The sequence below is a fragment of the Thermobia domestica genome, chromosome 10 (genome assembly GCF_964235325.1).
Source record: "Thermobia domestica chromosome 10, izTheDome1.hap1.1, whole genome shotgun sequence".
Taxonomy (NCBI): Eukaryota; Metazoa; Arthropoda; class Insecta; order Zygentoma; family Lepismatidae; genus Thermobia; species Thermobia domestica.
In genome coordinates, this window is record NC_137463.1 from 184,944,561 (window position 1) to 184,958,590 (window position 14,030).

The following is a 14,030-nucleotide window of genomic DNA, read 5'->3' on the forward strand; positions in this document are numbered from 1 at the left end:
GAAGGAAAACTACTAAACGTGGTCAGTATTGGAAGGCTTGTGAGCGCGAATACAGTTTGATAAGCTCCTCCGGTCAAAACATTACAGTATGCAAGAAAATGTTCCTCGCAACACTTGCTATATCCAATGGCAGACTTGATAGGCTTGAAGAAACAACAAATGAATAGTGACGTATTTCCGTACGATATGAGAGGTAGAGTTTCTTCTGTAAACAAGACACCTGACTCCAAAATAAGAAAGGTTATTCCTCACATAAAAAAATTCGCTGTCACTACCAGCCACTATACCAGAGAAAAGAATATAGAAAGACTCTATTTACCACCGGATTTGAATCTTCGAAAAATGTATGATATCTACATGGAAGAGAATCCTGATCAGGAAAGCTTCGTGTCCGAAAAAATGCACAAAGATATTTTTAAAAGAAAATTTCCACATCTTTGCTTTCATCCACCAAGGGTTGATACCTGCAAGACTTGCGATTTACTTAATGTCCAGATCTCAGCAGCTCCACCATCAGGAAAGTCATTTTTCAAGAAAGATCTAGAGCTACACCAACGCCAAGCAGAAGTGGCAAAATAGATAAAGACGTTTCATCTGCGGACTCCGTTACCATAACATTCGATCTTATGAAGACTCTGCGTACTCCGAAGTTAGAAGTTAACGAAATTTACTATTATAAACGACAACTATGGACTTTCAACTTAGGAATCCATGCATACTTTCAAGACCAGCAAGTGGTGTACATGTATATGTGGCACGAAGGTATAGCTTCTAGAGGTTCCCATGAAATAGCATCGTGCCTTTGGAACTTTGTTACGGAAGTGTGTGTGCCAAGAGGAATTAGATACATAACAGCATTTTCCGATTCATGTGGTACACAGAACCGGAACTACAATATTGCTCTTCTATGGAATCATGTTGTTTCTGTGACACCCATTTCCCAAGTTGATTACAAGTATCTGGTCCCTGGTCATTCATACTTACCGAATGACGAAAATTTTGGTGTCATCGAAAAACAGAAACGCTACCATTCTCACGCATATACACTTGAAGAGTGGATGAAAGTCGTAAAGAAAGCCTGCCGTAAGAATCCATTCACTCTTATGGAGATGAAATCCTCAATGTTTTTCACTTTCACAAGCATCTATTTAACAAACAGAGAAGTGACAAAAAGAAACGACAAGGTCAAATGGTTACAGATTCGATGGATTAATTTTCAAAAAGAAGATCCTTTTGTTATGAAGTTCAAGTACACTCTCAATGACGATGTGGAATTTAAAGAAGTGGATTTTGCCAAAACAAGGTACAGAAGAACCATGTACGTAATGTCATCATATTAAACAAGTACGTTGCGAAACCCATAAGTGTAGCAAAAGTTAAAGATCTCTACTCTCTTTTGAAGTACATACCCCAGTCAAGCAGCGGTTATTTACGTCGTTAAAAGCAATACCACTTCGAGAAGGTAATGTGGACGAAGAGATTGACCTCGATCCAAGTATTACCGAAAGTGAGTGATTCATGTCGCCTTTCTTTGGCGCAAGTTCCCCAAGAATTGACTATGTGATTTTTTTTAAAAGAATTTTGAACATAAGAACTGCATCAACATCTAAAATTGTACAAACGAGAAATACGAAAGACATTTTGTATCTGTGTACAAGATAACAGTATACTTTATGTTGAGAAACAGTACATAATGTAACCATGAGAGAAGTAAAATTTTATGTCCATTTTTCTCCAAATTATGTTTTTGTAACATAGACCACTCTTTATATGAACGCCTCATATGAACTATTCTTTGGTTTATTACACTTCTATTCATGTATGACTTCATTATTTGCTCCGCGAAGATATTTAAGAACACTAAAAAAAAAAAAAAAAAAAAAAAAATTCTACGTTTTAGGCAATCTTTACTAGAGTTTCCATGGTATCTGAGTTATCCGAAGGAAAGGATCTTACGCTAAGAATTTGAGAATTGACTGCATCATTGTGGATTGATAACTGAAAATCTCCTCCGTATACGTACGCGTATTTTGTGCGAATAAGTCTTCCTCTCTTACCTACTAGTTAGTTCAACATTTTTCCACTCGAGAACATTACTCACAGCAATCTTGCAGCACCTTGCGACCGGTCTTCCTGCATGAAAACATTTGTTATTTATTTACTTTTACGAAATCCCAGATAAGCTGTCGTTCTGCCGAATGTATAACTAATATTTTAGAAGATAATAAAGCTTACGAATCAGACAAATGTTATCACACCCTAGCAGTAAGTCAAGTTCCTTACACTAATCCAGAGTTACCTTTGTTCGTCTAGATATCAAGGACTGACAATGTTCTTAAAGAATGGAAAGGTGCACCTTCTATGAAAATAGTGTTATTTTTCAAAGCACAGGTAACATATATGTGCACAAAATTTAATAATTACAGCCCAAAACATTTGATCACAATTTTGTAGGAATACAAAGACGAATTTTAAATAATGCATTTACGAATACACTACCACTTATTATGGTTACCTGCTATATTTATCCACAGAATTTAAATATGAGTTTTAAAGTTAATAAAGAATTGTATTACATACACAGACACATCTACATAACTGAAGAAACTTTTTATTGATATATTTCACACGACAGAACTTGTTTGTCCTTTCTGATCCAACGCATTACCCCACAAAATGCGCGCTAATTTCTTTTTCTCTCGTTGCTGCATGACTTCTGGATGATCGTCTTTTCTTCTCCGGTTCTGAAACCAATAGTCCACATTTTGTCTCGTTGGAGAGGCACCAAATGGAAACATTTTCCCTAACATATCCGCGTACTCTTTCATTTTTTGTCCACTGGGATAACGATCTTGTCTGTACCAAGTTTCTAGTTGAAGTAGTTGATCTTGATTCCACAGAACACGCTGTCGAGGTGGCTTCCCATGAAGTGATCCTATACCTAGACACAGAAAAATATATATATAATGTTTATTCCATACGCACATAACACTTAATATTAATGATACTTACATGAACCGTATTCACCTCTCTTCTTTCCCCACAAATCACATTTCCGTCCTCCCTGGTAATCTAGTGGATAGCGCGGGCGTTTTTGGTGCACGTGTTTCTGGGTTTGATTCCCAGTGAGAGAGCAATAAAAATTTGAATGCATTACAGTGGTTCCAATTCCACCTTAAACTGTAGGATCACGTCTCATACAGCCTCAGTACGGAAAACCAACTAATGTCTTAAGTTACATTTGCTGACCACTAACAGTTTCATTGGCCAAAGTAAGAGACAAGGAATAGGAGGGGTCACGAAAACATATGACTTTTTAAGTTTATATATATAGGGCCGGATCCAGGATTTTCTGAGGGGGTGAACCAATAACTACTAAAATAACCAATCACACTGAAACTCTTCAAAGTGACATGCGTCAATATTCTTTACCCCTGACAACACTGTTACATAGAACGAAGGGGAAATATTATAAAGAGGATCGCAAGTGATATGCAGGAAAAATGTTCTTCTCTCCTCCTGGCTTCTGTTTTCTTTCCTACTTGACAAATGTTATATTGTTTTCCTTCGTGAATTCCTTTCCTTTTATCTTCCGAAAATCAACTTAAACTATTGTTTTTGCAAAGCTCTGCTTTCTTTTAAGCCTCAAACGAAAAAATAACGACAGAAATTTTCAGAAAGTGTTGCTTTTTTCACTGCTAGCTTCTCATTTTTGATAGTGTATATTTACAAAGAGGGGGAGGGGGATTTACACGTGAACCCCCCTAAATCTGGCCCTATATATATATCTTGTATATCGTTGATTGTTTTCGGTACATGGTCTCAAACATAGACATATCTTACTTTAAAGATTACCAGAAGCTGATGACATAGATTAGTACGAGGACATGATCGAAAATAAAAGGTTACAAAGCATAAACTGTAACTTAACCCAAATTTACTTGTAGACTAATAACACGCTTACCTTGTAGGTTTTGGATTTCGGATTCTGACCATGTGTACTGAGAAATGGGCATTTAAAATTGTCATTCCTTTGGAAAATTGGTGAGGTTAGTGGTGCGGTTTCTGTGGGCCAAAAACAATACACCTGCTGATATTCATAGGCAGATTGTGGAGGTGTATGAGGAGGGCTCAATTTCAAGGCAACATGTAGCAAACTGGTGTCATGCTTCAAAGGACGGACCAATATTGTTAATGACAACTCCGGACACAACGGTAGACCTAGTAGCTCTACAACTGACATGAACTGTGTTCGTGTGGACAGGAGAACGTTACGCTCAATACCACATTTGGACTGAGCTGAGGCTAGCATATTTGTGCAGAATATTGTGGTTAATATTCCTACGATAAGAAAGTGTGCGCAAAATGGGTGCAATGGGCACTATCCAGAACCATTAATCAGAATGGTGACTTTATTTAATATTCTGCAGCGAAACGCCACGGACGGGAACTTTTTTTTTTTTTTTTTTTTTTTTTTTTTTTTTTTTTTTTTTTTTAACCGAATAGTGACTCATGATGAGACAATATTGCATCTGTTCCCTTCGTCAAGGAAGCAGGAAGCACGCATTCATGGAATGGAAGTATTCATCTTCTTCACGTCAGAAATTCAAAATGGTTGTTTCATCCATGAAAGTTCTGTGTACTGAATTCTGGGACGTACTAGGTATGCTACTAACATCATTTGGAACAGGAAGAAACCGTGAATGCTGAAACGTATTGCAGGACACTTCTGAAGTTGCGTGAGCCTATCAGATAAAAATGTCCTGGTCTCCTCCGCCATGATCTGATCCTTATGAATGATAATGCGAGACTCCATTCAGCACCCAAAAAGAGAGTGTGTTCAGCGTTTACGCTGGGAACGACAACAGCACTCCCCTCCCTAAAGCCCTGACTAAGCTCCCAGTGACTATCATCTTTTTCCTGTTCTAAAGCAGAATATGGCCGGCCATCATTATCTGAAATGTGATGATATCAAAAGCACCGCCTAACGATGCTTACGAGAACTTGACGTAGATTTCTGTGCCACTGCTATGGAAAATCTTATCTATCATTGTGACAAGTGCTTGAACGGTGATTACATCAAGGATTACTGTTGAATGACTTCTATCATTAGGTGTGTTGATCTTCCAGCTATGTCTCACACATAAGCCATAATACGCTTTGTAACCTTCTTTTCCGATAGTCTCTCGCACTTACGTAGGATATGTATACAGTATAGTATTTGTCTCGCTCGCTTTTAACTTTAATTTATGTAAAATTCTTAGAAGGATACACGTGAATTAAAGTCAAAAGTGAGTAAAATGTTGGTAAAATTCCTGGGTATTTCACAATTGAGATGGAAGAGGTTGCTACATTTAAGTTATGTGAAAACCTGTGATAACATTATGCCAATTTTCATTTAGATTGCTTGGTCTAAATTTGTATGTCAGAAAAAAAATATTTTCTCTTAATTCTTCCTTCCAAACTTCATCCTCTTCTTGTCTTTGTCAGAAAAAAAATGTCAGTAGGCAATAATTGCAACGACCTTAGCACAGTGAGTTGTGAGAAACGCAGAGAGGTGAGTACAGTAAATTTGACGTTTAGCATTTGTGCTCCGTGCGCCAATTCAATGTAGTACTAACATAGTTGAGTAATGAAATACATACACACAAAAAATGGGACTGCCTATACTAATTATACTTTCACAATACATTAGCTACCTGTCTCAAAATGTGAGCAGGAAAATAAATAAATAAATGTATTACATAGAAATAAGCTATGTATTATGTATAAATATGTATAAATAAATGTATTATTATACATAAAAATAAACTATTCTGCCTTAAAAAATGTAGAAGCAGGTTTTAATTTGAGTAAAATGTTTGCATTTGCTACAAATTCTGGCGATAGTTGGAGACAGTCATAAAATCGTATTCGTCTTTTTTTCTTGGACACTCTAGATTCCTGTTTCAAGGAGGAATGAAGTGATTAGAAACATTTCATAATTTAATATTATTCAGTGGCGTATGCAGAATTTCATCAGGGGAGAGTGAGTGGTCAAACTTCCAAGTTCATATTATTTCAGATGTTTTGACGCATATCTTAATATGATAAATGTTTACTATTACATAATATCTTAATCAAGGGGGAGCTAAAATCCCCCTTGTGTATGCCACTGATATTAATCCCTCTTGGTAAGTGTAAATTTAATTCTCCATAAATTGAGATCAATGTCCATTTATTGTTTCGCGCAAGTTAAATCTTCATACTCAAAAATTACACCCTTTACTTGAAAACATATAATTTTATTGTCTCAATTATTATTAATATATACTCAATTGCATCATTTGCTAAATACAAAGAAACTTTCCGAGCTAAAGTTTAATGGATTGCTTATTGAGAAATTTTGAGCATCAAATCAGGCATCAGCCCTATTCTACCATCTAATGTTTGAAAAAATTCCCTAACAGGTATGAATGTAATAGTCTTTGACGTTTTCCCACTTTAAGTATGAAGAAAGTTTTCTCTCGTCTTTTCTTTATTTAGATGCAAAACCTTGGTTTGAAACGATAAGAGGCATTGTATTTACATTATAGATTGCAATATTTTGTGTAGGTAGAAACAATAATGGTCCAAGAACCTATCCCTTCACCTATTTATTTTATAAAATACAAAATAATCTTTATGTTTAGAAAGTTCGATGTATCTCCCTTACGACCAAGGGTGAAGGAAGTAACGTTTCATATGGGAACCCCTTCGCTAATGGCAGCCACCGAGGTGTCTTGCAGCGACTTCAGGTTACGGTCCTAGGTGACCTCCCCGCCTAATGGCAACCTCGTGAGGTATTGTTTGTGCTGAGGAATCCCCTTTGCTTCAAGGCAGCCTCCAGGGATGTTAAGATAGGTAGAGCCCCTTTCGTCCAGTGCAATCTCCAGAGTTGTTATAGGTAGGCGATCAATGGTCAACTGATATCTCCGTCTTCTTTGGTTCCTCCTTTATAGGCGCTCTTCTGGTGGCTCGTTCTCTTTCGGTTTCCATCGTGTTGATCTTCGCTTCTTCCTATTCAGTGTATCGTCTGCTTGTTTGTAAACGTTAGCACGTGTCGTCCATAAACAAGTGCTCATGTTGTGATGTGTGGATCCGTACAATAAAATAAAGATACCACAGCTACACGTAATGAATCTAAACATTAAGGTTACTACTTTTCATGTAAAGCTAATTCGCTGCATAAAAATAAATGTCACAGTCTCTTTATTTTAATCTCCAGAGTTACGCGTGGACTAAAATCCGACTATAAATGGATTGTCTTTAACCTAAAAGTAACTTTAAAAAATATACAAACTTGCACAGAACCATTTCACATTACATCCTGAACTTCCAAATCAGATCGAAAACTATGAAAAGAAAAAAGCATTACTTTAACTAAATCATAAATAATAACAAAAACTACCTCAATTATGAATTCCTTTTCTCGCCAGTAACAACTAAATATAATAGTCGATGCTCTGCCATCTGGAGTGATTATTTGGTCACCTGTATTACAAAGCGATATCCGTATACATAATATTTCAATTCTGAGGGAATTGTATAGATAAATATCTTCCTAATAAAAGTATGACAGAATTTTGAAAAAAAATTACATACAGCACATTAAAAAAAAAAGAAAGTTACCTGAACTCAACATAAGACTATTGGAAGTTCCAGAATCTTCCTGAAGACCAGGTATACCTAAATGGCTTAACCCATCCAACGTTGATGGCTATAAAATACAACAGAAAATAGCTATAAAACCAAGTTTTTATTTGCTATTCCAACACAGTACACAGATATTTTTAAAATTTTTAAATTTTAAAAATGTTGTCAACCTGTTATGTAATCTTGTGTATAAAGTGTATAAGTGTTACTAATACAAAAACACAATTTCTATTGTCGAAATGTTTGGATGAAACTTCTTTCATAAGCTTGCAATGGAACTGTTAAGTACATTACATCTTAATTAACTTACTGTTATTATAAACGTTTCCACAATGACTAGTGAAAATAAGTAGTATAATTTTATTGGCTCTCCATTTCTCGCTGCAATCAAAATATCCGAATTTTTCCAAATATCTCATGTTTCATTAAAAAAAAAAAAAAAAAAACAGATGAGAATATTTTGGTTTTCTTGAAATACGAAACTAGCCCATAAAAATATTTACAAACCCTTCTTGTTGGCTGGCCTCACTTCTAAGCTAACCGCAAGATGGCAGAGAGAAACATAACACATTGGTCATTTATTTTTTTCTTGATTCTAAAGTTATGACGAAATGGAAGCAATGTTTTGCCCACATCTTAATGTTGCATTTTTCTCAATATATATTTGATAAATAAAAAATCTACTACTACTTTCACGTTAACTTTAAAGTGGTGAAATGAAACATAAAATCAAGCATAATTACTTTTTTTTTTTTTAAGTTAGGGAGGAGTGGAAGTTATGTTTTGTCCTATCTGTCCGAAACTTAATTTTGTACTTTTATATTTAATTAATTAAAAAAAAAAAAAAAAAAAAACTCAGTAACTTGAAGTTCAATTGCTGAATTCGATCTTTCCAAAACCCACACAGTGGCAATATTATGTTAAAAATCCATCAAGTGTTTGAATCATCCTGCGTTTTCATTAAGAGTAAAAAGTAAAATTCGGATCATTTTATTTCTTTAATAAGTATAAAACAAAGGACAAATCTACAATCGGGAGAACACAGCGCCCTAGAGTGTAGACCTAATTAAGAAAAAGGTTGGAAAAATTTGAACATGTGTAATTTTCACCAGAAAAATATATCAAAATTATGGTTATGACGTCACAAATTTATCACATTGTATTTTTCGGCTGAAATCTTACTACTATGGAAACTCTTATTATTGTATTTCAGATTGCTTCCCATATTCTAGGACGACGATATACTCATATTTTAACAATGCTTTTTTTAATTTATTATCGTTATTATTTTGAAATATGTAAAATGACGAAAGTTCTAACTTTGAATGAGTTTTAAGTTTAGAGCTTCGAACCTGCTCTTTGGTTCGTGAGCAAATATTTGTCTTACTTGTGTCAATATATAATTCTTGGTATTCACACTTTTCTTCATAGCACCAAGAGATGTCTATCATAAGATCATCGAAATAATTAGGCATTTTGTCAGATTCTTTTCAAATACTTTTTTCGTGTATCCACAGTCATATTTAAGTTAACCTCCTTGATTTTTTTTTTTTAATCTACTTGTCACTCGTACTGATATTCGTGCCGGTACATTGTATATGTCCTACTAATTATGTTTGCGTCGTTCTGGCACTGACTACTTCAATGTGTGAGGCAGCAATCGTACATTCTTCGTTTTACTGCGCGAGACAGTGTACTCCTTGAAAACATACTGCCAAAATAACAACGAATATGAAAGTACATACAAGCTTTGTTTCATGCCTAAGTTTGACAGACGAACCGTACAACTCAGAAATATCTAAGTCATGTGATACAAATCTTGGAAGTTGATCAAATGGAAGACATAAATAAATGCTCATAATGTTTAATTTGATTCTCCAGGGTAATAGTTCTCAGTATGTTACAAAACTCATATAATGGTTTACTAGCTAGCCCGCGAATCTTTTATACACGGATCCCGGGTTCGATTCCCGGTAGAAAAGCCTTAAAAGTTTGAACGCATTCTGGTGGTTCGAATTTCACCTTAACTCTAGAACGTATATGTCGGACCTGACTAGTGTTGTAAAGGCCTGGAAAAAAACGGAAATTTTCGGTAAAAAAAAAAAAAAAAGTTTTTTATTGTCTTTTTTCCCGAGCTTGGAACAAAACGCAAAAATTAAAATTTTCGAATATTTTACTACATTATGCTTTTAAAATGAAAACTATTTTATATTTACTAGTTTATAGTTAAGATCATTGAGTACTTATGTTTCTTGAATCAGAATAGGGAAATGTTGTGGCAACAATTATTATATTTGAACCACTCCTTTAAAGTTAGCACCGTGATAGAATGAAGTTAAGGCTACAAAAGATACTAAAATATAATCCTAGTTAGATTAATTAATATAGACGCATTTACATTATCTTAAGTAACCTTTTAAAGTTATCGTTTTATGGCAGGGAAGTGTTAAAGTAACTGGTCCAGAATCGTTTTAGTTAATATCAGTATGTTAAAATAAAATATATATTTTATGGAGATATGTACAAGGGCGGGGTGAAAATTTCTCGGCCTGACCCACAGATGGCACTCCAATCAGCAAAATTTTATTATTCTTGCCTAAGGGCGCTTTTCAGTTGTTCATATAACAAGTGTCAACTTGTTCTCTCAAGTAGTTTTGTGTGTAGGCATTGTTGCAGTTAGACGTCTTGCGTGTTAATTGTGAAAATTGATAAACTTGAATATCGTGCGGTAATCGAATTTTTCGTTTTGGATGGATTAAACCCTACGGAAATTCATCCGAAGTTGACATAAGTTTACGGGGACTCTGCTCCTTCCATGTCAACTGTTAAAAAGTGGGCAGCTGAATTTAAACGTGGTCGCACATCCCTCGAAGATGACCCACGTGAAGGAAGGCCGAAAAAAGCAACCACACCGGGAATCGAAAAAGTGCATGATATCGTGTTAAACGACAGGCGAATGAGGGTGAGTGAGATAGCTGAGAGTGTGGGAATATCGCAGGAACGGGTGCGAAAGCTCTACGCAAGATAGGTGCCGCATTTGCTGACTACCGACCAAAACCAAATGCGAATACGATTTTCGCAGCAATCTTTGGGCCGATTCAAAAGGGATCCGACCGATTTTGTGCGGCGATTTGTGACAATGGACGAGACATGGGTTCACCACTACACGCCAGAAATGAAACAGCAGTCCAAGCAGTGGGTGGAAGCCGGTGGTGTAGCGCCGAAGAAAGCGAAGACGATCGTCTCGGCCGGAAAGGTCATGGCCAGTGTGTTTTCGGATGCGAAAGGGATCCTATTAATTGATTACCTTGCAAAAGAGAGAACAATTACAGGCGAATATTACTCCAAACTTCTTGACCAGCTGGATGCCAAAATTCGCAAGAGGCCTGGCTTGAAGAAGATCATCTTTCACCAGGATCCCACACACACACACAAGCGTGCGTTAGCGGTGGGAAAACTGCGGGATTTAGGGTACGATTTGCTCGGCCATCCCCCATATTCTCCTGATTTGGCACCATCGGACTTCTATCTGTTCCCAAACTTGAAAAAAATTCTTTCTGGGAAGCACTTCACATCGAATGAAGAAGCTGAGAGGGTTGTGGATGACTATTTTCACAAACTTCCAGACTCTCACTTCCGGGAAGGAATACTGATGTTGGAGAAACGCTGGACCAAGTGTATTGAAGTTAAGGGAGATTATGTCGAAAAATAAAATCATTTTTGAACTGAAATTCACAGTTTTTCATTGTCAGGCCGAGAACTTTTCACCCCGCCCTCGTATCTTCTTTGCGCTGTGTAAAATTTCCGGAAATTTTGAAGTCATCAGAAAAAAAAAATCTTTTGTTCGGAAATATTGGCAAAACTCGGAAAATATATTTTAACAACTATTTCTTCGTCTGATGCTAATCTTAATTGCTGTAACGTGTCTGCAGTATATATACAATGTATTTCGCTAGCAGGAAAAATACTTAAAGCAACAGCTTTTAATTTTAGTCTTCAATTTTCTGATTTCTGATAAAAATTCCTTTTTATTATTTGCATATTTTTCGAACAATTCAAAAAGAGCGATGATCTTATTTACATATACAAACACACTGCAGAAGTGCGTAAATTCCAGCAGTGACAAATACATTAAAGAATTTAACATGTGAAACTTCCGTTCGTTATTATTAAAGATTAGCAGAACACCGGGAAAAACACGTTTCATTTTGGGTATAAAGGGCACCAAAACTGTCACCAATGAACTTAAGGACCCAGGCCGGTAGCCAGCCCAAAAATGTAGGGGGGCCGGCTGAAGTTAGGGGGGCGATCCAACCATACTATAGTTTATCATCGTATTATAGTTCATTTGCAAGCCTACCGTGAAAATTTTAGGGGGGCCAGCGAAAATTTAGGGGGAGCCCGGCCCCCCTAGACCCCCCTGGATACGGGCCTGTAAGGACCCCAAATACTATGAATCCGACACTAGTATCAATTACTTTTACATATCACCCTCCCCTTCAGGACTACTAATGGGGGCTGAATTTCGACTTAAACGGCATCGGAAATATCACTGTTCATCTCGACTTAAACGGCATCGGAAATATCACTGTTCATCTCAGCAACCCGAAAACTATGGATTTGACACTAATATCGGCCATTTTCAGTCATTTTTATGTCTCTTCCTACCCAAGTAACGGGCCTGAATTTGGATTTAAACGGCATCGGAAGTGTTAACCCAAAAACTATGGATTCGACACTAATATTGGTAATTTTCGATCATTTATATATATATATACAATCTCCCCCGCCCCCAGGTAGGCGTTGAATCTACAGCATTAGAAGTGTCACTGTTTATCTCAGGGAACCCGAAAGCTATGGATTCGACACTAATATAAGTCATTTTCGATCATTTTTTTTGTCACCCCTTCCCCCTTCCTAAAGTTTCGGCATTGAATTTGGATTTAAACTGCAGCAAAATGTTACTGTTCATCTCAACGGCCTTGAAAACTAAGAATTCACACTAATATTGATCATTTTGTATCATTTTTATATATCTCCTCCCTCCCCCAATTTACGGCATCCAATGTGTCACTGTTCACCTCAACGACGCCGAAAACTATGGATTCGACACTGATATCGGCTATTTTCAATCACGTTTATATATATCTTCCCTTCCCCATCCCCTAAGTCGAGGGCCTGAATTTTTATTTAAACAGCATCGGAAGTGTTACTGTTCATTTCAGCAACCCCGAAAACTATGGATTTGACACTAATATCGGTCATTTTTGATCATTTTATATATCCCCCCTCCTCTTCCCCCTAGTTGCAGTGCTGAATTTGAATTTAAGCTTCACTGTTCGTCTCAGCGACCCCGGAAACTATGCGTTCGACATTAAGATCGCTAATTTTCAATATATATCCACACTTCCTTCCTCCAAGCTGCACCTTCAAAATAAAATGGTAGATAATTTGTTGCACTAGAAAACAGGTACTTGTTTACATACAAAATTTTGTACACAAAGTTTATATTAAAGTCTGTATTTGAATATTAAATAATAGTAACTATATGTCTTAGTGCATGAGTATTAGTGAAATTTGCCTACTGCTCTTTCTTTTAATAAGTATTGGTTAAAATTAACAAAATGTCACCACATCAAAGAGCACATTAAGAACTCAGTTTCATTCAGGAGCCCTATTTTTTGCTACAGAAACGCTTCATGATGGTAGATGTGTATGCAATGGTAAAAGTTCTGTAATTATGCACAACCAGGACTAAAAGGCACATAAAGGAAATGAGTGCAGACTATTAATTTTCAAGAGTAATTACAACAGTTTTATTTTCGAATGCTTCTTTTTTAAATATTCACATTATTGAAATCTCAACTTACATTTCAAAAAAACAAACAAACAATTTTTTTTTTTTAAAAAAAAGTTCCATTACTAGTAAACTAACCTAATACAAAGATTTTTGTTATTTTTCCCATTTTTTCCACTTTTCCGGAAAGAAACCGGAAAAAACTGTTTTTTACCAGCAGGTTCAAAATTTCCGGAAATTTTACAACACTAGGCCTGACTAACCCCATTTAAGTAATAGAATACCTTATGAAATAATAAATACATATCAGATTCTCAACGTTAGTGACATCTAACATCTGAATAAGCTTTCGCATCATACGTCGTTTTAGCAATGTGCCATTAACAATTTTCGTGATTTGAGTTCTTTTGCACTACTACTCCAAGTTTCCATACCTAGGGTCGCTCAGACCCCAACAAGAAACACGAAATACAGCTGTGTTTGTAATTCTAGGCGCTAATTATGTCAGAGCAACGCTTTCTAGTATCACAGAACTCTAGCCTTATTTTTTACCTGTTTC

General features: G+C 36.1%; 1 protein-coding gene across 2 annotated transcripts in view; it reads right to left on the reverse strand.

Moving 5' to 3' along the window:
- Nucleotides 1-2,399: 2,399 nt before the first annotated feature.
- Nucleotides 2,400-14,030, reverse strand: part of LOC145662875 (uncharacterized) — a 30,603-nt gene continuing 18,972 nt past the window's right edge. For both annotated transcript variants that reach the window (XM_081728837.1, XM_081728836.1), the window contains exons 4-5: nt 7,651-7,738; nt 2,400-2,941 (exon numbers count right to left, since the gene is read on the reverse strand). In XM_081728837.1, coding sequence (XP_081584963.1) covers nt 2,625-2,941; nt 7,651-7,738 — 405 coding nt within the window. In that variant the 3' untranslated portion in view covers nt 2,400-2,624. The remainder of the gene's footprint in view (nt 2,942-7,650; nt 7,739-14,030) is intronic.